Source organism: Nannobrachium achirus (genome assembly GCF_963921795.1).
Source record: "Nannobrachium achirus genome assembly, chromosome: 15".
Lineage (NCBI taxonomy): Eukaryota > Metazoa > Chordata > Actinopteri > Myctophiformes > Myctophidae > Nannobrachium > Nannobrachium achirus.
Genome location: NC_137822.1, coordinates 20,494,312 through 20,519,889, shown reverse-complemented (window position 1 = coordinate 20,519,889; position 25,578 = coordinate 20,494,312). Strand labels below are relative to the sequence as shown.

Genomic DNA, 25,578 nt, shown 5'->3' with positions numbered 1-25,578 from the left:
TCTCATAATCTAGACAGAAAAGTCCAACCGAAGTTCAGCATTTATAGGCAAATCATAGCGTATCAAAGGTAAGGGGGAATATTACTAAATTATCTACAGAGCTGTACAACGGTTCGTGAATAATCTTTTAGGAAGCAGAAAAAAACTATTTTCTATGGATCTTTGCTTTGAGAAACAGTGAATAATGTTCATAAGAGACTAAACTATATTTTATGGTATAGATATAACGTACATACAATCTGTAATTCAGTGGTATTCCCCTTTAACCCTGGAGTGGTGAGGTCGAGTGGCTCGGCCGTAGTTTGGTGAGCATCAGCATCTGCTATTGTGTCTCCTTATCTCCCGTTGAGCATCATCTCGGTGCCAGGCGTTCCGGGACAGCCCCGGGTAGTAGCGTCCCCTAAGCGGGGAGGGGCGGTCCGCAGGACCAACTTTCCTAATCCCCCTGAGACCAGCCCTCCTGGAGTCAGAGACTTCCTGGTAAACAGGGAGAGAAGGGGGGAATGGAATATCGAGAAGATGGGACGTCACGTTAGTAGACACATTTGAGAATATGTTATTGTTCTCGAGCGATGTTAGTTGTCAAAGTGTTGATTATGCATCAGAGGGAGGGACAGTATGTGTTAACCCATATACATACAAAACCTGGAGCGCATTATTACTTTAAGAATTATTTTTTGCTTTAACTCTTAAAAAATAGAAGATCTACAAGCTCACATCTCGGCACCGGGCACTGCGCCGTGAGCTTATAGATCTGCTATTTTGAATAATCGTGAACATTTGTGCAAGTCTTATTTTTGACCCGATTCTGTAAGGTTTTTGAAAAACGCATATTTCTATGTCAGTCGTTCTCAAACCTTTTCATGTCAAGGACCCACAAAATGATTTGACCACGGACCCCCATCTCAAAATATTTAGTTCAAGGGATCCCCAGAAGCAAACTTTGAGTTACAAATGTTCGCTTGAAAATTACATATATTCAAAGATTTGCACACATTTTCACAACTTGGCAGATCCACAAGCTACCAATTTGAACAGATTTGGGTCTTAATTTCTGTCACAATTCAATTCAATCTACAAGCTTACACAACATATGTTGTACTGTAAGCTTGTTAGATCGGCTATTTTTGAATAGTTGAAATATCCACAACTTTCCAACATCCCATTGTGCATTGTGCAGAAGTTTCACGGAGCTTCCGGTGCCGCAGCCGAGTGTGATCTACAAGCTCACAACGGTTCCATCTGCGACGCGACGTGAGCTTGTATGTCTGCTGTTAACCGGAAGTGTGGTGCAAAAAATTCTCCAGTAAATTCCCGCGGAAAGAGGTGGATAAAATAGTTTAAATGATTTTGATGCGTCGTGTACGATTTTGCCGGGGGCCGCATGGAACCCCCCTCAAGGAGCCCTGGGGCTTCCCGGACGTCCCCACACTAACGACGATAACTCACCTGAAGGCCATCTTCTTCAGCAGGTGGGCATTCATCTTTTCCGGTGAGGGAAGCTCCGTTTGGGGACGCTCCTCTGCTGGGGATGGGAGGAGTGAGGAGGAGCAGGGAGGAGGGAGGAGATGGGAGGTGTCCTGCGACTGAGGAGCAGCCAGCTCCAAAGAATCCTGACGGGCAAATGTAATAAAAGATTTATATTTAGTCGGCTACTATCTATCTATAAATGCGAGAAGTCTCTGCGTGTGTGTTTGTAATCCGTGTATCTCGAGAACCGTTCGTCCCACCGGCTTCAGATTCGGCACGCGCGCTCCCCGCCGCGGCACGGAGTGCAGTGCCGGGCCTCGACCCGTCCCGACGCGCGGTTTTCCCTAACCGGCGCGAAACGTTCGGAATCTCCTTATGCGGGGCTGATTGTTGACATCAGGCTGTTCCGGAGGAAATCGGCGCAAAATCGGTCATTGTGACATCACTGCAGTGCCGGGCGCAAGCGCTGACTCATTGTGACATCACTGCAGTGCCGGGCCTTGCCTCGACCCGACAGATATCTCCGTATATGGGCATAAGACTGAGAACTCCATATATGGGCATATGGGCAGATACAGAGATCTCCATACAGTATATGGGCATACATAGACAGATATCTCTGTATATAGGCATAAAAGGGACACAGACCCTAGACCCGACAGATATCTCCGTATACTGAGAACTCCATATATGGGCATCTTGCCTCGACCCGACAGATATCTCCGTATATGGGCATAAGACTGAGAACTGAAATCGGTGCAAGCGCTGACTCATTGTGAGATTTGTGACATCACCTCATAAAAGGCTCTGACATCACGTACGCCACATGAGTCAACAAAAAATCTCTGTGAGTGTGTATGTATGTATGTAATCCGCGTATCTCGAGAACCGTTCGTCCCACCGGCACGCGCGTTCTCCATATATGGGATAAAATGAATGCCCGTATGCGGAGCTGATGTCTGACATCAGAGTTTTCCACAACCGGTACTGTGTGTCCAGAGATCTTCATATATGGGCATAAGTGGACAAAGACAAACAGATGGTCAAAACGGGTCCTATGACAACAGGTATATTGGGGTTTGCATTAAAGGGTGGGGCATTCATGGGGTTTGCATTAAAGGGTGGGGCATTCATTCCCTATTTCAAATTCGGCACGCGCGTTCCCCACCGCAGCAGGTAGTGCAGTGCTCGGCCTCGACCCGACCCGATACACGATTTTCTGTAACCAGCACGAAAGGTTCGGATTCTGATGTCTGACATCAGGATTTTCCGGAACTGACACTGTGTCTGCATAGATCTCCATATATGGGCATAAAATGGATGCAGACAGACAGATACAGATATCTCCATAAATGGGCATAAATGGACACAGGCAAACAGATGGTCAAAGATCTCCATATATGGGCATAAAGTGGACGCAGACAGACAGATACAGATATCTCCATATATGGCATAAATGGACGCAGGCAAACAGATGGTCAAAACGGGTCCTATGACAACAGGTATAATGGGGTTTGCATTAAGTTTGTCTCCTCCTCCATCTGTTTGTCTGTGTCCCTTTATTCCCATTATGGAGATCTCTGTATCTGTCTGTGCCTCCGACTGTGTTGCAGACACAGTGCCGGTTCCCCCTTTAATGCAAACCCCATTATACCTATTGTCATAGGACCCGTTTTGACCATCTGTTTGAAAAAGCGACAGAGATCTCATATATGGGCATAAAATGGACGCAGATAAACAGATATCTCCATATATGGCATATATGGGCATACAATGGACGCAGAATCACAAAGTTCTCCATATACGGGCATAAAAGGGACACAGACAGACAGATACAGAGATCTCCATATATGGGCATAAAATGGACGCAGATAGACAGATATCTCCATATATGGGCATATAATGGACCCAGAACTATAACTGCAGTGATCTCTATATGGACATAAAATGGACGCCGACAGACAGACAGATACAGATATCTCCATATATGGGCATAAATGGACACAGGCAGACAGATGGTCAAAACAGGTCCTATGAAAACAGGTATAATGGGGTTTGCATTAAAGGGCGGGGCATTCATTCCCTATTTACATTGTTCCGAGTTGGCCAGGTCGCCGACTAGACGCTGGGCCGCCCGAAGGGCGGCCCAGCTTCTAGTTTATATCAATGCGTGACATCATCAGTGACACCAGTAATATACTGTAACTGTCTTGGCGTCGCATTCTGAGCTTGTAGATCTTCTATTTTCAATAGATTTTTTTATACATTTGAAGACATTTGAAACGGGACATTCTGCATAATGAGTACTTTCTACTTTTGGTACATTTTGATACCAATATTGTTGCACTTTTACACAAGTACATTTGAATTCCGGACTTTTACTTGTAACAGAGTATTTCTACTTTGCAGTATTGATACTTTTACTTAAAGAACAACTTTGGGTTTTTTTTTACAACAAGGGTTCATATTTTAGATAGTCATTAGAGAAAGAAAAGATGAGTGTTCAAATGTTTTCATTTACTTCTTTCTATCGTTTTAGTGATTTTAGCAATTTTGATTTGTATGCATGCCCCCAGGTTTGGGGCATGCATGCAAGTGGCTAATTATGTAATTTTTGGTGACAATGAGCCCATTCCCAAGATGCACCGCAATCTTTCATGGGCAGATGTGACTTATGGAGGCTGGTGTAAATAGTAACAAAGAATTTGCCGGCTCATTTTGTCTAAAAATACATATTTAGCCACCCACTAAAATCAAAAATCAAAATACTAAAATCGCTAAAACAATAGAAAGCAGTAAATTAAACCATTTTAACACTCATATTTTCTTTTCTCTAATTACAATCTCAAATATGAACCCTTGTTGTAAAAAAACAAAGTTGTCCTTTAAAGGCCCGCTGACACGCCCCAAAATTATAATAGTATGATACAGTAGGTCACGTGGTCTCTCTGAAAACGGTCTGAAATAGTCTGAAACTCATGTCAATAGTCTGAAACCCCTCGCCCCTCAACAACAGCTGACCAGTACAGTAAGTAGTCTAAGTACAGTCAATTAATTTGATTGGCTTATACTGTAATTGAGCATTCTCACAATGACATCATAAACATATTAACTAATATTTTAAGATTACTTTCTAAAGTGACAGTAACCCTTTAGATGACAGTCCTACGTTAAGTAAAGAAATTGAGTACTTTTTCCACCACTGCTTTTTACATCATACGAACCTGAGACTTAGAATCGTGTTGGTCTGAGTCCTCCATGTCCAGAACGGAGAGTTCTAGTTCGATGTCCCGGTCCGGTTCTGGCTCGCTGTCGGCCCGCTCACACACCTGTTCCCTGTCCTCCTGATGGGCCTTCAGCTCAGCTCCGTTCAACGACCTGCGCCGCAGCTCCGCCACACACAGCTGCTCACTGCAAACACACACATATCGTTGTTGTCGGGTGGGAACCTTGTACTGTATGTCCAAAACCGTTCGTGTTGTATTTATCATTTTAAAAATGATTTGAACTAGTGAAAATAGTCGATCTACAAGCACACAACGCCTCGCATTGCGAGGCGTTTTGTGCTTGTAGATCGGCTATTTTCACTAGTTTTGTGCGACAGTCTTGTGTGATCAAGCAGCGCTTTACTTTACGTTAAAGCGTACAAATTTGAAACTTGGAGATACGAGGTGTCTGCCCGGCAGCGACGATATACCGGTATATAAATGATTCTATTCTGCAGAAGAAGCACAACATGAGAGTTCTAGACACTCAGAAGGGGAACAATATGGGCACACCAGATGGATGCAAACTGGATGCATGTGCTTATTAACACAAAGAGGGAAAATGATAACACATTGATGACTGAAATTAAACATACTACATAAAATAATAGGTAACATCCATACTAGAAATCCTTCCTACAATGGGTGTATTTTGTAATGCACGCACGCATGCACGCACGCACGCACGCACGCACGCACGCACGCACACACACGCACGCACGCACGCACGCACGCACGCACACACACACACACACACACACACACAGCTTTAACAACATAAAATAAAATAAAAGGCACCACAGAGAAAAACAATGCCAGACATTTTAAATAAATATGATATGAGACCTTTGGAAAATGCTGCAGAAAAGCTTTCTGTGTTTTGGCTGTCAATGTTCTTTACCAGAGAGCAAGAGGCAAACCAACAGTAAGCTGCTCTATTTTTAGTCTGGGCATAGAGAGGAAGTGACTGTTGCACAATGATGTGAGACTGGAGACAAGGATGTGGAAGAAAGAGTGGAACAAAAGGGCGCTAGAAAGAGTGAGAACACAAGACAAATCACTTGCCAGTACAAATATTTGTCCGTGGGCTGCAGCGCATACATGTGCAAGATAATATTATTTGACAAGAACCGTGTAGACCAGGGGTCTTCAACGTTTTCAGGCTAAGGACCCCTTAGCTGAGAAAGAGAAGAAGCAGGGACCCCCACTACATATTGTATAAATGTGTGATGGAGATTTCATAGACGGATTCATGGACTTGTTTGACAGCACTGTCATCAGTCTATTTTGTATTCATGTTAATGTGTATTTTCAGACATTTAACCACTTAAATTGTCGATATTTTGTAAACTTAGGGGTCCCGGACCCCCTGTTGAAGACCCTTGGTGTAGACTGTATTGCTTTACATGTCTATAGGTGTGACAGAGATACGTTCAGGATCTTATTAAGGATACAGTGGTGTGCAAACAAGGTCAAGCAGTCTTCCAACTTGGAAGAAGCGATTGTTGGCAGAAAGGCTTTGTCAGGTGTTTTGAATGTTCCACATTGCACTTCTGTTTTGTTTGGATGTACTGTGTGTGCGAGTGTGCGTGCGTGCGTGCGTGCTGTGTGTGTGTGTGTGTGTGTGTGTGTGTGTGTGTGTGTGTGTGTGTGTGTGTGTGTGTGTGTGTGTGTGTGTGTGTGTGTGTGTGTGTGTGTGTGTGTGTGTGTGTGTGTGTGTGTGTGTGTGTGTGTGTGTGTGTGTGTACACAGTATAGTGTAGTGTACCTCTCTAAGAAGCTGGAGTGGCTGGAAGCATCGGACCCTCTGGACCCCCACCTGTAGTCACTGTGATCCAAGTGAGGGCTGTAGTCTGTATACCAACAAACATTAACTGTCAGCAATGTGTGAGAAATGTACACCCTTTAGGCAATTAGATTGACTTGTCTCTCAATATGGTAAAACTCTGGGCAAACTTATCCTTTTGTAACATTTGCACACTCTAAGCGTCAGCGTCAGCATCAGTTAACAGCAAACATGTAAGTGTTTGCTGTTAACTGTAAGGGTGCATCAGTTAATTGAACTAATCGGTTTACTAATTGACCTAAATAAATAATCCATCTGGAAAAATAGTAAATATACGGTAGCTGATTGGTAGCAATGCAACACATTCCTTAACTTGTACAGCAGATCAGCAATTCTCACTATTTAAAGAAATCAATGAGAATATATATATTTTTTTTTTTTTACTAATTTTTTATCCCACAATTTTGTAACCCATTTTTTCACCCAGTGCCAATTGCCTATGTAATCCTGGACTCTGCTCTCCCTCTGCCGCGCCTGGGGAGACAACGGACTGACCTCATGCTTCCTTCTATGCATGAGGAGTCCAAGTTGCTTCTTTTCACCTGACAGTGGAGATTTCCCTGGTTTGGACGTAGCGCGTGGAAGGAACACGTTATTCCAACCAGTTCCTTTCCCCTCCATCAGGTGCCCCGGCTGGCCAGGGGGAGGCATTATTGAGACCAGGATTAAGTGCATGTTTTTGTGAGGGTATCTACCCTAGGAGACACAGGGAGAACATGCAAACTCCACACAGAAAGGCCCTATCGCCAACCCCACCTAGGGTATGGGCGCTGATGATGCGGAGGGAGGAACACGCCGCCAGTGGCCACAGCGTCCCCCGGCGGGAATCGAACCCAGGACCTTCTAGCTGTGAGAATATTTTTGTGCTGATTCCTTTCTTAGTATTGCTGATTCCTTTCTTAGTATTTGTAGAATCCCACCTTACCTCTGAAGTTGACGGGTGTGGTGCTGGCACTGCCCTGGCAGGCGGTGGCCTGGACAGGATCGGTGGTGTGGTAGCCGGTGCGAGCGGCTCTGGATATGGCCCCCCACTTGGAGATGATGGGGCCCTCACCAAAGGGAATGATGGGGTCCTCGTCTTTCAGCCGGCGGTAGGGGTCCAAGGAGTGCAGCCAGCGCTTCCCTACACCACCACCACCACCTCCACCTCCATTAGCATCCATCTCCTACAAGAGAGGATACATTATCAGTCCTACCGGTATATGGGCCCTATTTTGGTGAATCAAGTCATTCGAGCGCAACGTGCATCTAACAGCATAAAGAAATGGGTCAAGTGGCGAGAGACTTTCATTTTTTCTTTTCATGGCTGGTGAGAGGTGGAAGGGAGCACCCATGGCACAGTTGTGAGATGGGTTAGGGTGAATATATCACCAGTGGGTGTGATAGGGGCAGGTGTTGAAATAACCAGCAAAATATCATATTTTTCTTTCCTTTAAAATGAGTGCGCTCTGTGACACTATGGTGATGGAGTTTGTGTCGTGACTGGTAAGCTAAAATAATGAAAGACTAATAATAATGAGCTTATTCAGCATCGGACAACGTGGATGTGTGCAATGCATAAACTTTGCATGCGCTCTCCCTAGTGGCCAAGGAAAAGCCTCTGCCCTGCATTTTTCACAGCAGCCTTTTATAGCGCTACCAGGAGGCAGAGACATATTTTTATATTACTCCTACAAACATCATGCAAATCGGTACACATTATTTCTATAGGCATGTGATCAGCACGGATCTGTCCAATTTTACATATTCCATCCTGTTTGGCTAAGACTGGCATCTAAAGTTTGCAGGACTCGTTTTGAACAAATCATGAATGCAGCGTCCGATTGCTGTGAAACTTTGCACAAGCATTCCCACTAGGCAGAGGAAACAATGCCACCCTTTTCACATTGTCCTGTTATAGCGCCACCTGGAGATGGATTTTTGGAAAACATTTATTTTTTATTACTTCCTACAGATTTCATCCAAACATGCAAATCGGTACACATATCTCTATAGTCACGTGATCAAGATGGATCTGTCAAATTTTTCATATCCCATCCTGATTGGCGAATTCCAAACATTTCTGTAAGTGCCTCTCCGTGAGCCTTTTGACAGTAACCTACCTGACCTGGCAGAGACCTGTGCTCCGAGGATTCCGATTCGACACTTACAGTAGATGCTATAAGCACATTGCAGTGTGTTGCTGATTTGCAAATGGCACACCGCCTACACATCGCCATTGGTACACACTGATTTTGTGTGTGTGTGTGTGTGTGTGTGAGGATGAGTGTGTACTGTAAGGATGTGTGTGTGTGTGTGTGTGTGTGTGTGTGTGTGTGTGTGTGTGTGTGTGTGTGTGTGTGTGTGTGTGTGTGTGTGTGTGTGTGTGTGTGTGTGTGTGTGTGTGTGTGCGTGTGTGTGCATCACGGTGCGTGCGTGCAATGCTGGGTAACGACGCTCACCGAGTGCTCTGAGCAGGAGTTGGTGTGCGTGTGTGTCTCGGGTTCAAAGGGGCTGATGCAGGGGCCAATGGTTCCACAGGACCACGGAGAGTAGTGGGCTAGACTCTCATCACCTCTGTACCTGCACCCCATACACTGGCCTCCACCACTCTCCCCTTGCTGCAGGAGAGACGTACAAACAAGAAAAGAGGTCCTCAAACAAAGTCTTGCATCTGTTATTTCTCGGTTCGTTAATCCATTAAACCCTCTAGTAAACTGGACATAAACAGAGTTGCTCCTATTCTTGAGTTATTGAATACTAAATGCAAACAGCACGTGGTACAGTCAGACATAAAGGCTAAAAGGATAACACAAAATAAGTCTTCCGTTGTGGTCCTATGTATTCAATTCACCATATAGCATAAAAGATTTACACAATAGAGCAGTGAAGTTTGACGTCATTTACCCATCCTACCTGGTTCGCGTTTTCTTCCCCCCATTCTGAATTCCCATAGACTTTTTTCATATCGCGTCATATAAGAACTGTGTTCCAAACATAGACAAATTATCTCAGCGGTTTGGCTCATATGGATATGAAGAATCAGCTGATGGTGAGAAAACGCTAATGTTACGGTCGCCGAATTACATTTTCGCTAGAAACAGACTGTATCAAATATGAGTGACTGACTATCATAAACCATACAGACTATCATAAACCATACAGACTATCATAAACCATACAGAGACATCTCCCCGACAATATCGTGGAGACCGTTTGTTTATTTTTGGACCTCAATGCTTATATGAGACAATTTTAAGATGACTCAATGTTATACTCCATAGAGAAATTACTTCCGTGAACCGGGGGATGAGCGAGTCACATCACGACTTCGTTGCTCTTTAATACATGTCATCAACAAATAGAAACACTTCTGTACGAAGGAGAAAAAGGAAAAGCAGACACTCCTCCCACACCTACTGTACTTGGTGCGGTCTTTTCCCCTCTACACCAAATCTCTTTGCCAAAAATAGCTACAAGCTCACAACACAATTCATTTTTGGCGAATGTCTCCCCCAAAATAGGGATACTAGGGTTCAAGTGGTAAAAGCACCTTATGATAAAAGTAATTGCAGACTTCCGGGAGGAGTCACGTGGGACGCCGTCCGTAATGGCTGCACTGTGAGGAGCTCTGCAGCACTGAGCACTAAATACCCCCTAAAACTTAGTAAAATGCGTTGGTAAGCACCCAACTTTAAGTCTAAGAGTTTTAAAACATGCCAGGAGAAGACACAAGGCAATCTTCGAGATTGAAACTCCAAAAAATGACAGATAAACAACCTTCAGCGACAGCGTCGGCGGGCGTGGGGAACGAGCCAAACACAGTAATTGCAGACTTCCAAACAGAATTCATATCAACCTAGTATTACATTTTTAAAGACATTGGACCCTGTTTTTTATATTTGAAATAGTTGATCACAACAATTTGATGTTGTAGACCGGCTATTTGGCATATTTTGAAATGTTTTTCAAAATAGTAAAAAAAGGCACAGACGTTTAGGGATAAAGGGTAAGGCATGGACCAAAATATATAGCTCATCAGATAACAGTCTCAGTTTGAAGATTACACTTTCAGTAAGAGTTCAGATCACCTGCAACTTAATAATGCTTTACTTATCTGAAAGTCAAACTCGTTTCTTATTAAGTCTCAAGGAGCAACACCCACCCACACTCACTCACACACACACACACACACCTACACACATGCGCGCACACACGCACACACGCACTCACTGACATGAGACCTTAACAGTGAATAGCTACAGTATCGCCCTCCACAGTTGCTAGGCAACTGTGACAAGCTGAAATAGCTATGGATGAGGCAGCGGTGCAGGCTTTTGGAATAGGAATGAAATCCCACACACTGTACACAAACATTGTACTGTAGGCTACACAAGAAATATATCACCCTACACGACCTGTGTCATACACGTCATGTCTGTCTATCTATTCAATGATATTCCATGAATGTGTGTGCACGTGCCTGTGCACATGCTTGTGAGGACCAAAATGTCCTAGAAAGAAAGTCGAATTTCATAAATAGACATTGTGAGAATTGAAAATGTTTTACGGTTATAGTAATGTTAGTTGTGCGATGCTGTCGCACACCCAAAAGAGCTGATCTACAAGATTGTACGTAGGTATCTGGTTTGAGCCGTAATGCAATCTTCTTCTGATCAGTGTTTGGATATGTTATGTATTGCTTGTTTTTGTACAGATCCAAATAAAATAATTGAAATGTGTTTCTGTGTGTGGGATGACACTGCATCCTGCTTGTCGAGCTATGCCCCTTTTCACGCCGCTCAGTCCGTGATTTAAGCACACACGTACGTACGCACATATCGTCGCTGTCAGGCAGAAACCTCGTATCTCCAAGTTTCAAATCTGTACGGTTTTACGCAAGGTAAAAGACCGTCGCACAAAACTATTGAAAACAGCAGATCTACAAGCACACAACACCTCGCACCTCGCGGTGCGAGGTGTTGTGTGCTTGTAGATCGGCTATTTTCACTAGGTTAAATCGTTTCAAAAACGATCTCCCCCAAAAACGAAAGTGTTGGACATACAAGGTTTTCCACCCGACAACGACGATACATAGCCACGCCTCCCACCCCCTTACCTCGGCTTCAAACTCCACAGTGAAGATGGGGGAGGACTGGGAGGGCCTGTTTGCGTTGCCATGGTGATGGTGGTGGTGGTGGTGATGGTGCGTCCACTGCTCCTGCTTCCTCCGGAACAGATCCTCGTAGCCCAGAGGCACACGGCCGTAGTCCTGCACGAGATGTGATGGAGGAAGAAGTACTCCAGTTACTTTGACTGAAAACCCATTGAGACTTATACTTAAGTAAAAGTACAAAAGTATTGGTGATTTTTAAAACATCCCAGCAGACACCCCTCTATCCCTACTCGTACCACCTTTTCTTCCTATTGATCCTATAGTGATTCCCTAAGATATGGATACGATGCAGACATTATCCTGAGACATGACATCTATCTATCTATCTATCTATCTATCTATCTATCTATCTACTGTCACTTTAAGTATCATCTTAAAAAACAAGTTAATATTTTTATGATGTCATTGTGGGGATGCGCAATTATAAGCCAATCAAATCAATTGTCTGTATAGCCTGACTGTATGACTACTTACTGGTTAGCTGTTGTTGGGGGGCGAGGGGCAGATTACACTGTGACATGAGCTTCAGACAGTTTCAGACCGTTTTCAGAGAAGCTCATGTCACAGTGTAATCTGCCCCTCAACCCCTTTAGGTGACAGTACCCCTTTAAGTATTGACGGTTCAAGTGGTTAAATATCTGAAACACGATTTGACAAGAATCCAAAATACACTTATGATTGTGCTGTCAAACAATGAAACTATATGGAATCTATGAAAAGGCTGTGTGGGGGTCCCTGCTTCATCTCTCTCTCGACTAAGTGGTCCTTGGCCTGAAAACGTTGAAGACCCCTGGAATAGCTGTGATTGACCCACCCTGTGCAGCCCGGGGCGGTGCTCCCCTCCAGAGCAGTAGTTACTGTCCAGAGAGTTGAATCTCTCCCTGAGGGGAGGCTGGTAAACAGAGGAGTGCAGCACTTCTGGGGGCAGGGAGTTGCTCCTGGCATCTTCTCTATGGTACAGCTGGAATGATGAGAAGATATATTGTCACTGTCGGGCAGAAACCTCTCCGAGTTTCACATTTGTATGTGTTTTTTTCATAGTAAAGCACTGCTTCATCATACAAGACTGTCGCACAAGACTAGTGAAAATACAACGCAATTTAGTCACCAAGAGGACTATTTGGCCGAATAAGTATGGGCTGAAGCCGAAGCTTATATTGCCAACGGTATTTCCATTTAAAACAAATTATCACAGTAGCATAGAGAAAACGGAAGAGCAAACAAAAGAAAATGAACTAATCACAAAGCAAAATATTACACTTCAGAACAAACGGACGGAACGAAACACACTTTCTATTTAAAGCTAAGTGATTTCATTTAATTCAAATAATAACAAAACGGGTCTATGTTCTGATAGTTTGGTCCATGTTTGAACCTCAGCCTTATCCCCTGTGAGGAGAAAAAAGCAGTTTCAGTTTTGGTGGAGGAGACAGGTTTTCCTCCAATCAATCTGGATAGAGTGGGGCCCTCCTTCAATCATGGTCGAGCGGGGGCGGGCCTTACGTGCACAAGGCCCGCCCCCATTTGATCATGATTGGAGGAAGGCTACAACAAACCATACTACTGAACTTCAATCTCACCTGAGGCCTCCACACTCTCCTGCTGTCATACAGCGGAGCGTAGACCCCATGGCCCGGGGGCAGTGGCCCATACGGAGGCTGCGCGGGGTGGGGGTGGTAGGGAGGAGGCCCCAGGCGGTCCCTGGGATGGGGCGGAGGGTACGCGGAGGACGAGGGCGACAGATGGGGCGTCTGAGGCTCGGCGGCGTAAGAGGATGGCGGAGGGCCCATGGAAGGGGGCAGAGAGGACTCTGGGACATGGGAGGAGCGGAAGAATCGCGCCATGCACTGCTTGTGAGAAGGATGGAGAGTGGACGGGTAGTAGGAACCTGCAGGAGAGGAGAGAGGAGAGGAGAGGAGAGGAGAGGAGAGGAGAGGAGAGGAGAAGAGAAGAGAAGAGAAGAGAAGAGAAGAGAAGAGAAGAGAAGAGAAGAGAAGAGAAGAGAAGAGAAGAGAAGAGAAGAGAAAGGTTGTCTTTCATTGTACTTCTTGGAATACTTAGAGACACTCTATAGTTAATAAATTGAACTTGAGTTGGCACTCTATACTCGTGCGTTCTTTTTATCCCTCTACACCAAATGTCTTCGCCAAAAATAGCAGATCTAAGCTCACAATGCGACACGGTGTGAGCTTGTAGACCTGCTATTTTTGGCCACTGTTACCCCTAGAATAATTGGCATTAGGGCCCAAGTGGTAAAATAATACCAACGTGTAACATCATCACCAACTCACTGCTTGGTGGATAAGGGCCTTGGTCGTATACAGAGTGGGCATCCTGGTAGTACAGCTCTGAGGCCTGTGAAGGGGGCGGTGCCCGCAGCAGGATGTGACCATGTTTAGGCATGGAAGCGCCACAGTCAGCACGCCCCACCGTTGCCAGGGGAGACGATGCAGAGGAGTGACTAACTGGAGTCCTGGAAGGAGAGATGCTTTTCCTGGAGGATGGAGAAAACGGAGAGAATAAACCATCACATAAATCAGTGGTTCTCAAACCCTTTCATGTCAAGGACTCAAAAGTGTGTATTGGGTCATGGTCCCCCGTCTGACCCCCCATCTGAAAAGAATTTCTGGATTTTTCAAAAATAGCAGATCTACAAGCTTGTGAGCTTGTATATCTGCTATTTTTCAGTAGTTAAAGTATAAAATAATTCCAGATCTTAATGTCAAGGACCCAAACATTTAGTGTATGTATTTGGTCATCTGAAAATATTTTGTGCCAGGGACCACCAGAAGAGATGATTTGTGTTAGAAAAACGTATTCAAAAGATTTAAAAACCCAACTAAAAAGGGTGCTCCTCGGAGCCAGGCCGGTGTTGCCTATCTAGGGCCCACAAACTTTGGTCTTAGCCACTTGAAATGGGATCTGAAAGATCTTAACTCATACATCGTGATCACATGGCCCCAGAGGCAGAGATAATGTGTAACAATGTGTGTGTGTTTTGGACAAAAGCTTTGAGAGTAATATCAAAACATGCGTTCTCCAAAAATCGGCCTCCTGGTGGCACTATCACCATATCACTGTCCGAACTTTGGGAACCTCTTACATAAATCATAAGCTGGGCATAGAACAATCCACTAGACTATTTGCCCTCCTGGCCCCCAAACTGTGGAATAAACTCCCTTTCGCACTTAGAACGACTGACTCACTCCAAAGCTTCTGCCGTGGACTGAAGACTCAACTCTTCAGACTCCACCTAAACCCATAGCACTACTGTAACCACTCCCTTTCCCTCGATGACCACACATGAAGCTAGATAGCATTTTTAGGTTTTAGAAAAGTTTTTTTTTACTGATTAGGTGCGTGTTCTACCTATGTTATTGTTTTTCCAGATTGATATTCCTATGCATTTGTTGTATTGTTGTTGATGTACTGACATATTATCTTGCTTATTATCTTGACGTATTACCTGCTTATTGTATGTCGCTTTGGATTAAAAGCATCTGCTAAATGCCTAAATTGTACATTTTAAATTGAAACAATGAAGGTAGAAAAAGGAAACAAAGAGGGCTTACCGTTCCAATGACCCTGAGTTGCCTCTGTTGGTTTCTGACAGTCCATTGGATCCATTGATCCCACTGGATCCATTTGGTACCACCCTCTTCATCTCCTCCGTTGAATCAGGCCCCCTGGAGATGAGATGGGGATGAGGCAGGCCGGGGACCCCCTCCGCCGAGTTAGGCACTGGCTTCTCAACTGTCCCCTTTACGCCCTCCGGTGTGTGGACAACACCGCCCTCGGTCACACTTTTGCCCATAACCCCCTGAACCAAGGGGAAGGGGCGACCCACGCTGCTGATCTTTTTGTTCCTCAGTCTGAATCTGCGGAGGACGGCAACGAGCAGAGAGGGATGCAGAGGGATATGTAAATGACAGATAAGGTTTTGTTGCACACTGCATGTGTACACTAGGGATGGGACGATATGAAAATGTCATGTCACAATTATTGACATATGACCAAAGAAATTGCGATTTACGATATTATCGCGATAATCAAAATATCCCCAACATCCATGGTAGTATTACATTTTAATATCTAGATTATATGTTTGACAGCACAGTATGTGTTACAAGTATCAAGGACATTCTGTCTGGAACAAGTGTTCAGACACTTGGATAAAGGAAAAGACGAAACATTGCTTCGTCCTTGCTACTGAGCCCACTGCAGCCACCTGTTTTAACTGTCCAATCAAAATGTGACATGTCTATCCATTATGTCAGACCTTCAAGCTCACAACGCACCACAACGCAACACGTTGTGAGCTTGTACATCAGCTATTTTTAGGCAAAGAGATTTGGTAGAGAGTGAAAAAAATACTCTTTCCAGGTCCGTCTTAAGGGTTTAAAAGGTACCAGATATGCAGCTCGGCAAATAAAAGGTGAATTGATCCCAGTGCATGACGGTGTTTTTATCACGATAAACGATAATAGCGATTATCGTCCCATCTCTAGTGTCGTGCGTGCGTGTGTGTGTGTGTGTGAGTGTTCCCTTACTTCTCTAGCTCATCTTGTGTGTGTGCAAACGTACAGTTGGGTCCCCTGGGACATCCGCCCTGCTGTCGGAGGTCTCGACACATACTGGTCTTATACTTGCTGTTGGCCTGTGGCTGAGCGGACAGGGAGCGGGGGAACAGGGGACAGGAACACAGACAGTGAAGGAACAGCGACTTCATGAAAATGCATGAGGCTGCTTCGCTTTCTGTCATAGGCGCTCACCACTGGTGAACAGTGTAACCAGAAAATAGAGCATACAGTACATACCGGTAGTATAGCATCGTTGTTGGGTGGAAACCATGTCCACAACCGTTCGTTTTGTATTTATCATTTTAAAAATGATTTAAAATAGTGAAAATAGACGGTCTACAAGCTAGCACACAGGATGCGAGGCGTTGTTTGTTTGTAGATCGTCTATTTTCACTACTTTTGTGCGAAACTCTTGTATGATGAAGTAGTGCTTTACTATACGGAAAAACATGCAAATTTGAAACCTGGAGATATGAGGTTTCTGCCTGACAGTGACGATAGAATATATCATTGCTCTCAGGTGGAAAGCTTGTTTGTTTTGAATACTCTTATTGCGGAATATGACAGATAATTCTCAAAAATATGCCCTCCCTCATTTTTTTTCAAGTAAAGAAAATGAGGTGGGAGACCACCTTATAATTCATAGAAATGCATAATACATTCAGTAGCCTACAGAACAGTACAACGCTACAGTACATTACCACTGGACATTTTGAACTTCAAAGCTTTTTAATTTCTCTGGGTTTGTATTAAATACGGTAAGCACATTCTTGTCTTTCTTTTAATTCACATGTATTAGTTTGCAAAGTGACATGCAGGATTTTGTATGACTGGATATAGTCAATATTGTTTTTGTATCTGTGAATTAAACATATTGATGAAAGGCAACTTTCAGCACATACGAAAATATATAATAATCTACAAACAGTAGTGCAAAAGGACATTACGAGCTGGTAGTAAGTAGACTATGCTCAACCACACATATGCACAGCATAGTATACTGTATAGCAGGGGTCTTCAACGTTTTCAGGCCAAGGACCCCTTAGTTGAGAGAGACCTTTTCATAGATTCCATATAGTTTCATCGTTTGACAGCACAATCATCAGTGTTTTTGGATTCATGTCAATTTGTGTTTTCAAATATTTAACCACTTGAGCCGTCATTACCAAATAAACTTGACCTTTTACTCTGTACTTAGTCTGCTCTTTTTCCCTACTACACCAAACCTCTTTGCCAAAAATAGATGATCTACAAGCTCTGTAGATCTGCTATTTTTGGCTACAGTTTTCAAAATATGGACACTAGGGTTCAGGTTGTTAATATAAAAAGGATTGGAAGATTTGGAGGACCCCCTGTAGTAACTCTGAGGACCCCCTAGGGGTCCCGGACCCCCTGTTGAAGACCTCTGCTGTATAGAGAATGAAAGTCTGAGCGGTGTCCAGTTCAGAAAATGGTGTGACTTAACTGGAGAGCCATTACAAGCTGTGCATTGTAGCCTACACACATTGCCCAGTGATGTTTCAAAGTTGTACAGCCCACAGTAACAGAACAGCTCATAGAGAGAAGCTGCACCCTTGTCACAGAGCTGATTAAAATGTCTCCCACGCTTATCACCGTGTACGCCACTGACTTAGCATCACAGTACATTTTAATGGGAGGAAAAAAACACGTTTGATGAATAAAAATCTACAAAACTACCTAACAATTGCCATGATTATTAGAATGTACTTTTATGTCCTGCACCAGGCAAGCTGGTCATACAGGAGCATTCAGAGCACATTGCTTGTAATTTGTAGGTGCCTATGAGAAATAATATGGTTGTTTTCACTTATTACAATCCCAGACACAACACAATTATGTGTGCAATAACAGGTGTAAATAATTAGGCTAAGTAATGTCTGGATGAATACCCTAAAACAAACTCGACACAAAATCGTTTCCCAACGGGTCTGTGGCCTTAAGCTATATGCAGATTAGACTAAAATCAAATCTGTGCTTCTGGGGGTCCCTGGAACAAAAACGTTTGCGATAGGGGTCCATCTGTGGAACAAAATATTTTGATATGGGGTCCACGGCCAAAAACAAATTTTGGGGGTCCTTAACCACTGATAGGCACATTCTACAAATGTCTTCTAAATCATAACAATTTTCTGGAAAAAAAAAACGTATGTTGCCATCAGTGTTTCTCAAACTTTGTCATGTGAAGGACCCCCAGAATGATATGTATTTGGCCACGGACCCCCATCGCAAAATATTTTGTTCCAGGGACCCCCAGAAGCAAATATTTGATTTTAGTCTATTCTGCATCTAGCTTAAGGCCACAGACCCGTTGGGAAACGAGTTTGGGTTGGGTTTGTTTTAGGGCGAGTTTTCCGGTTACCGTCTAGGACATCACATCACATCATACGTTTACCTGTGGAGTGTCGTGGCTCTTTTTGCTGAAGTTCTGAATGAACTCCACCAGTCCGTGGACCACCACCTTGACAGCTAGCATCACACTCTCCAGCTCCTCCCACGAGGGGGGTGGTGCATCTACACAGAACAAACAGGAGCCATTAGCAGGAGCCATTATTGACTCTATTTTCAAATAGCCTAGGTATAAAATAGGGCTAAAGTGGTTAATCTTAGTACAAAAGTACAATATTTGGATCCGAGATGTAATGGAGTAGAAGTAAAAGTACTGAACATTTAAAATACTCAAGTGAAGTACAGTACAAATACCTCAACATTGTATTTAAGTACAGTACTTAAGTAAATGTACTTAGTTACGTTACACCACTGGATCTATAAATCAGTCTATTTTTGCTGCTTCACTGATTTGAGAGATAAAACGTGGCTGTTTTGTAGTAACTTGGTGCATAGGGCTATGGCCAGTTTGGCAATAGCTCTTAAGAAATCCTGAGAAAACAATGCAAGGTGGGGAAAGGCACATTCTGTACCTGGATTGTGGTCTATGTTAGCCAACAGTTCTAGGTGTGATCTCATGCTGGTGAGATTGGCGGGGTCTCCTGTCCTCTGCAGAACAATAGTCAACTCCTGGACACTCTTAGCAAAGGACTCTGGAGACTGTAACTGGAGCGGTGGAGGGAAACAATAAAGTACGAGAGAAGGGAAGGGGGGGGAAAGGGAGAAATAAAAATTTAATAAAAGATGTGGGCGAAAGAGCTCTCTTTTTTCATTTAGCCAATGTGCATCTACTGTAGATTTGAGATATCAAGACTTTTTGTTATAATGATAAATACAGAATTTGAATTGTACCTCTCATGTGTGGAATCATGTGGATGTTACCTTTTTATATCGTCACTGTCAGGCGGAAACCTCGTATCTCCAAGTTACAAATGTGTATATTTCTTGGTCAATTAAAGCCCTACTTCATCATACAAAAGTCTCGCACAAAAGTAGTGAAAATAGCCATCTACAAGCACACAACGCCTCACAATGCAAGGCGTTGTGTGCTTGTAGATCGGCTATTTTCACTATTTTAGATTGTTTTCTTAGGGTTAGGGAAGGTTTTGGACATACATGGTTTCCACCCAACAACGACGATATATTTGCACACAGAGTCTTTGCACACTGCTGCGTTTTTTGGGCCGAATATCTGAGTGAATTTTGGAGCGTGTGAATAAAAAAATCAACCTCACGTTATGTCAATCACGTTTGCACACTGCCGCCCGTTTCGTATTTATTTTCGGACCAGGGTTGATTTTATCCGATTTTCGCAACTGTCGCCACTGGGTCCTTTGCTCTCTCTCTCTCCTCTCTCTCTCTCCTTGGCCTGAAAAATGCTTTCGAGGATTTCTGATTTCCGAAACGCAACGAAAGAACGCAGTGCAGTGTGCAACCAGCTTTATTCATTTGAACATTACCTTGTCGATGATGGACTGCATGTGAGACTTGTGCACCAGGTCTCCGTACAGCAGAGAGGACCACTGCTCAGGTGAGATACGCAGGCCCGCCTCCATGGCGATGTGGACGATCTGGGCATCGTGCTCTCTCCTCAGAGCCTCGTATGTACGGAACTCCTCTTTCAGCTGCATCAGAGACGAGTCCTCATCGCGCTTGGTCACCTGGGGTGACATAACATAAAGACAGAAGTGGGTAATCAGAGAGAGCGTGAAAGAGAGGAAGAGAGAGAGAGAGAGAGAGAGAGGTATTCCATGATACAAGCTTGTCCTGTTGAGAGTATAGCAGTGGTGGGGGGAAATTGAGTATTTCCAATTTCCAATACTTTTACTTCTACTCCACTACTCCACTACATCTCGGATCCAAATATTGTACTTTTACTCCACTTATTTATATGAAAACTTTAGTTACTAGTTACTTTGTAGTTTGATTATTATTACAAAACGTACTATACATTAACCACTTTTTTTATTTTTATACATTTTATACATTTGAAACCTTGAAATGGGACATTCTGCATAAGGCACCCACACCAAAGACAACGGACAAACCTCATGCTTCCTTCAATTAGTCCAAGTTGTTTCTTTTCACCTGACAGGGGGGATTTCCCTGGGATGGACGTAGCGCGTGGAAGGAAAACGTTATTACAACCAGTTCTTTTACCCTCCATCAGGCACCCCGGCTGGCCAGGGGGAGGCATTATTGAGACCAGTTTTTGTGAGGGTATCAACCCTTGGAGACACAGGGAGAACATGCAAATTCCACAAAGAAAGGCCCTATCGCCAACCTCACCTAGGGTGTGGGCGCTGATGACGCAGAGGGAGGAACAGACCCTGAGCACCCACAGCGCCCCCCGGCGGGAATCGAACGCAGGACCTTCTAGCTGTGAGGCGAAGCGTTAACCACTGCGCCACCGTGCCCATTTAAGTACATTTTGATGCCAATACTTTTGTACTTCTAATCAAATACATTTGAATTCTGGACTGTTACTTGTGACAGAGTATGTCTACATTGCGGTATTGATACTTTTATTTAAGTACAGCACTTAAGTTCACACCACTGGAGCATAGCAGAGTTTACCAGTCAGCGCGTTAGTGTCTTCAGACTTTATGCAAGTCAGATCAGATGAAGGGTTTCCCCCCTGCTCAGAATCTGCCCTATGGGTAATCATCATAAGACACCAGCAGGGGCTATCAGTTGTCAGTTCAAAACTCTGGCAAGCACAGCACAGTCATGGAATGAACTACATGATGTAACCTGGTGTCCCTAGGCTGGGGGTGAACATACAGTGAAAATCAATTATACAGTACAAGCTCAAAATGCATCGCAATCGTGGCACATTGTGAGTTTGTATTATCCACTATTTTTGACGAAGGGATTTGGTGTAGAGGGGAAAAAAGCAGCAGATCAACTATGTACATTAACTTGCCACCACACTTCATGCCTAGCCCTCAAGTTACTTTCTGCTTGACGGGCAAACATTTCATTTGGCCTCAGCCGGTGTGTCTGCCTCTACGGCAAGTCTTTGGTTTGCTGTGTGTCTGCCTGTTTTTCTGTCCATCCGTCAATCCAACTGTCACGTCGCCCCATCTGTCTCCCCACACCCGTCAAAGTCTGTCTTCCAGTGAAGAGCAAATATAGTCCACTGTTACATCATGGGTAGATGGTTGACATTTCTGCCCGATCACCCCGTGTTACTTACTCCTGGGCTAAACGTTGGCATCTTAAATAAATTAGTGTGCAGCCATTCAAAACATGGCGTGCACAGCATAGCATCTTCTCCAACGAATCTGAACGATTCTCTGTGTAGAATATCTGTGTAGCCGTTGGCTATGATCTATAATAATCTATGATTCAGTGCTTACTGCTTACTATAAGTGTGTTATTCTGGTTAAATCATATTTGTAGTTATTATTATTATTGTTCCTATATTTACTTTTATACTTACATACTTACTTACTTATCAATTATTTTGTCTCCTTTTTGACTGTGTGTAAGAGTAATTTCTTGTATACCTGGCAAATAAAATGATTCTGATTCTGACTGTGATTCTGATCTAGGTACAGTACATGCATGTAAGCGTTTCAACTTTATTCCCTTTATTCTCAGTACCTTGAAACAGGAGGCCCTGTACAAGAGTTGCACCACATGACCTATGCTGGTCTTGGAGGCCTGGGGGAATCGAGCCTCCAGCTTCTGGACAACAAACAACACCAGCACCTTTCTGGACAGGGCTGAGCCATCCTCCAGAGCTAGCAGCACAAGCTTCAATGCATCCTCTTGCATAGCTGGGGGGAGAGAGAGGGAGAGGGGGGGGGGGGGTGTTAGAGGTAGAGCGGATCCAGTATAAATATAATTAGCTTCTGTGTGGTGATGTAAGGTGTCCTCAGACTTTAAACTCGTTTTGTTATCATTCTGATTCAGAATCTGCCCTATGAGTAATCATCACGGGACACCCCATTTTAACTATGCAGCTTGAAACACAGGGAAATGTTTGAGACTATAGTATTAACTAGTCAATTTGCATGGTTCTTGATAGATGTATTTGCCAAAGCACCAACCACATTCCTAACTTAGCAAGATGCTGAAGAACTACTAGATGCTTTTTATCTCAAGTAGTTTGGACGGCTGTAAAGCACCTCTTACGGGTCTCCCTAAAACGTTTTTTCATACGTTTTTTCATACATCTGATGCTAAGAGAGTAGTAGTCATCATCACTCCAGTCTTCACTCCACTGTGTCTTCCAGAGTCCGTTTAAACTCATTCTGCTTGTTTATAAAGCTCTCAGCAGCTTAGGACCGGCAAACATCACAGGCTCCCTGTCGTTTTGTGTTACTTCACGAGCCCTTGGATCCTCAACTGCAGGCTTGCTGGATACACATAACCCTATATACGCAAAGGATGATTTCATAAATTCCATCAATTATGGAACACATTACCTAAAGGGAGACTTTTTCTTCTTCTTCTTCTTCTTCTTTTCATTTAACTTTGATTGGTTATGTGCTATACTTAAAAGATTTAGCTGTTTTTTTTCTGGTTTGCTTCCTTTTTTCGTTTCTTTTCTGTTTAATGAAATAACATTTTTAGCTATAGCTACATCTAAAACATTTCAGATGGCAAAGATATGATATTTTTTACTCAAAAGACTATGACTAAACTAAATTACTTTTCATTCCAAAGACTATAACTAAAAAACTAAATCAAATTTTCCCGTCAAACATCAACACAGCAAAACGATCGCGCACAGCTCTCTCACCAGGTCCTAGGAACTGGCAGCCCCGTGCCCGCACGGCAGCCCAGAGGTTGGCGGACAGCTGCTGAGGGTTCTGGTGCTGCAGGATGAGTTCGGTCACCGTGCGCTCGCCCAGGGAGCGGCCCGCCCGCACCGCGCGCACCCGGCCCTCCTCCTCCACCAGCTGGCAGTTCACCATGGTCACCAGCTTCCTCTGCATGGGCCTGCTGAGCACGCTGGGACTCAGCGGGACCACACCTTTAACGGGAGGGCATAGAAGAATACACTGTGAAGTTGTTTACACACAGTTAGGTAGCAGCTACTGGGAAAAGGCCTGTTGGTGTATACCAGGGTTCCTCAATTAGTTTTCCCCAAGGGCCGAATTATGTCTAGGGTACCAAGCCGAGGGCCACAACATTGCAGGGGGCGACGGTGGCGTTCCCGCTACTCCAGCGACAGTTTTCATCGTTGTCGGGTGAAAATCTTGTATGTCCAAAACCGTTCGTTTTGTATTTATCATTTTAAAAATGATTTAAACTAGTGAAAACAGCCGATCTACAAGCACACAACGCCTCGCGGTGCGAGGCGTTGTGTGCTTGTAGATCTGCTGTTTTCACTACTTTTGTGCGACGGCCTTAATGATTTGCAAAGAACGTACAAATTTGGAGATACAAGATTTCCACCCGACAACAACGATATACTAGTGTTGTTGCTGCTCTTATACCACCGTTATTACTGGGGTTGGTGGGGGCCAGAGAGTAGCTGCCTATTGGGGAACCCTAGTGTATACAATATACAACATTTTTGATCACTAACAGTATTGCTTTTTAGATTGCAGTGACACTGCAACCTAAAATGGGTCATACTGTGCATACAGTACATGCTCCGCTGGCGTGGTATAAACATAAACAGTGAACAGATCCCCATAGAAAAGATGTTTATAAAAATATACTGTAGAAGCAGCAGTGGGATCACTGCATAATGTTAAATACACACAGAATAACATCCATTGCCCAGGTTCATGAGGAAACTAATTTACTCTCTGTCACACACACATAGAGCCGAGAAACAGTAACACACTCAAATAAACAAAATCATCATCATCATCAATCATCGAATCATGACTAGACAAAACGGTATACCTTTTGCTCCGCTGATGGGCTTCAGATAGAGTGCCAGGTCTTCTACACATTCTCTGCAAGCTTCATAGTTTTCAACCTCTGATGGACTGTTCAAACTCACAGGCTGGGACTCTGGCACCTATAATGCACATGCAGGATAACAGAATAAGCCACCCCTTCTAACACCTGGCAAGGTGGGCTACTCTGCATGCACCCACACAAGCCTGATGTACATACTCATCATCATTCATAAGAGTATATATTAAAGAGGCAATAGACATTATTCAGCTGCTAGATTACAACAGATCTGTTGCTTATGGTTTGCTATTTCTCCATCGTGTCTATATGAGGCAGCAATCGTGTGATTTTCAACCTCACCTTCAATAATACAATGGCTTATTATATTCTTGCCTTACAATAAGGGAAAATAAATACCTTACCAATGAAAACACAGATAATGGTGTCCGTAAGCTTATGGCTTACAGAGGTAAACAAAACTAAATTATTGAAAAATTAATGAAAGTCATTTTGGGGGGGAACTAGCAGATATACATCACAGCGCCACGCTGCGAGCTTGTAGTTCTTCTATTTTTTTTAGATGGTCGGCAGTCAAATACATATATTTTTCTAGGGGTTCTTGACATTAAAAAGTTTGAGCACCACTGATCATAGACACATACGTTTTTCAGAAAACCGTTTGGATTTAGACGACATTAAGTATTTTTCAGGCCTAAATGGTTATGGCGCAACAACAGCCTCCCTCTTCCCCACTGACCTGTGCTCCCACCAGCTGCAGCAGTGCACAGTTCACCGGCAGCAGGTCTATGTCAGTGCTGATGGCTGTCTGGTCGAAGGGGCAGGCCTTGCGGTGCAGCTTGTGGAGACAGGTCTTACACACCGTGTGGGAGCAGCCCAGGCTAATGGGCTGGTGGCCGCTGCTGTCAAACTCATTGTAGCAAATGGGACAGGACAGGAACTCTGTCCACTGGGCTGCCTGCACTGGCAT

At 43.9% G+C, this 25,578-nt stretch overlaps 1 protein-coding gene across 1 annotated transcript; it reads right to left on the bottom strand.

Moving 5' to 3' along the window:
* Positions 1 to 335: 335 nt before the first annotated feature.
* rc3h2 (ring finger and CCCH-type domains 2) lies at positions 336 to 25,578 on the bottom strand (the record flags this gene model as incomplete). The annotated part of the gene is made up of 19 exons (XM_080743475.1): positions 336 to 477; positions 1,450 to 1,613; positions 4,695 to 4,881; positions 6,504 to 6,588; positions 7,507 to 7,747; positions 9,023 to 9,181; positions 11,680 to 11,832; positions 12,551 to 12,697; positions 13,317 to 13,624; positions 14,028 to 14,230; positions 15,309 to 15,614; positions 16,287 to 16,399; positions 18,730 to 18,848; positions 19,256 to 19,388; positions 20,183 to 20,383; positions 22,332 to 22,507; positions 23,476 to 23,709; positions 24,594 to 24,711; positions 25,348 to 25,578. The coding sequence occupies 19 exons, from the start codon at positions 25,576 to 25,578 to the stop codon at positions 336 to 338; spliced, it is 3,420 nt and encodes a 1,139-aa protein (XP_080599601.1).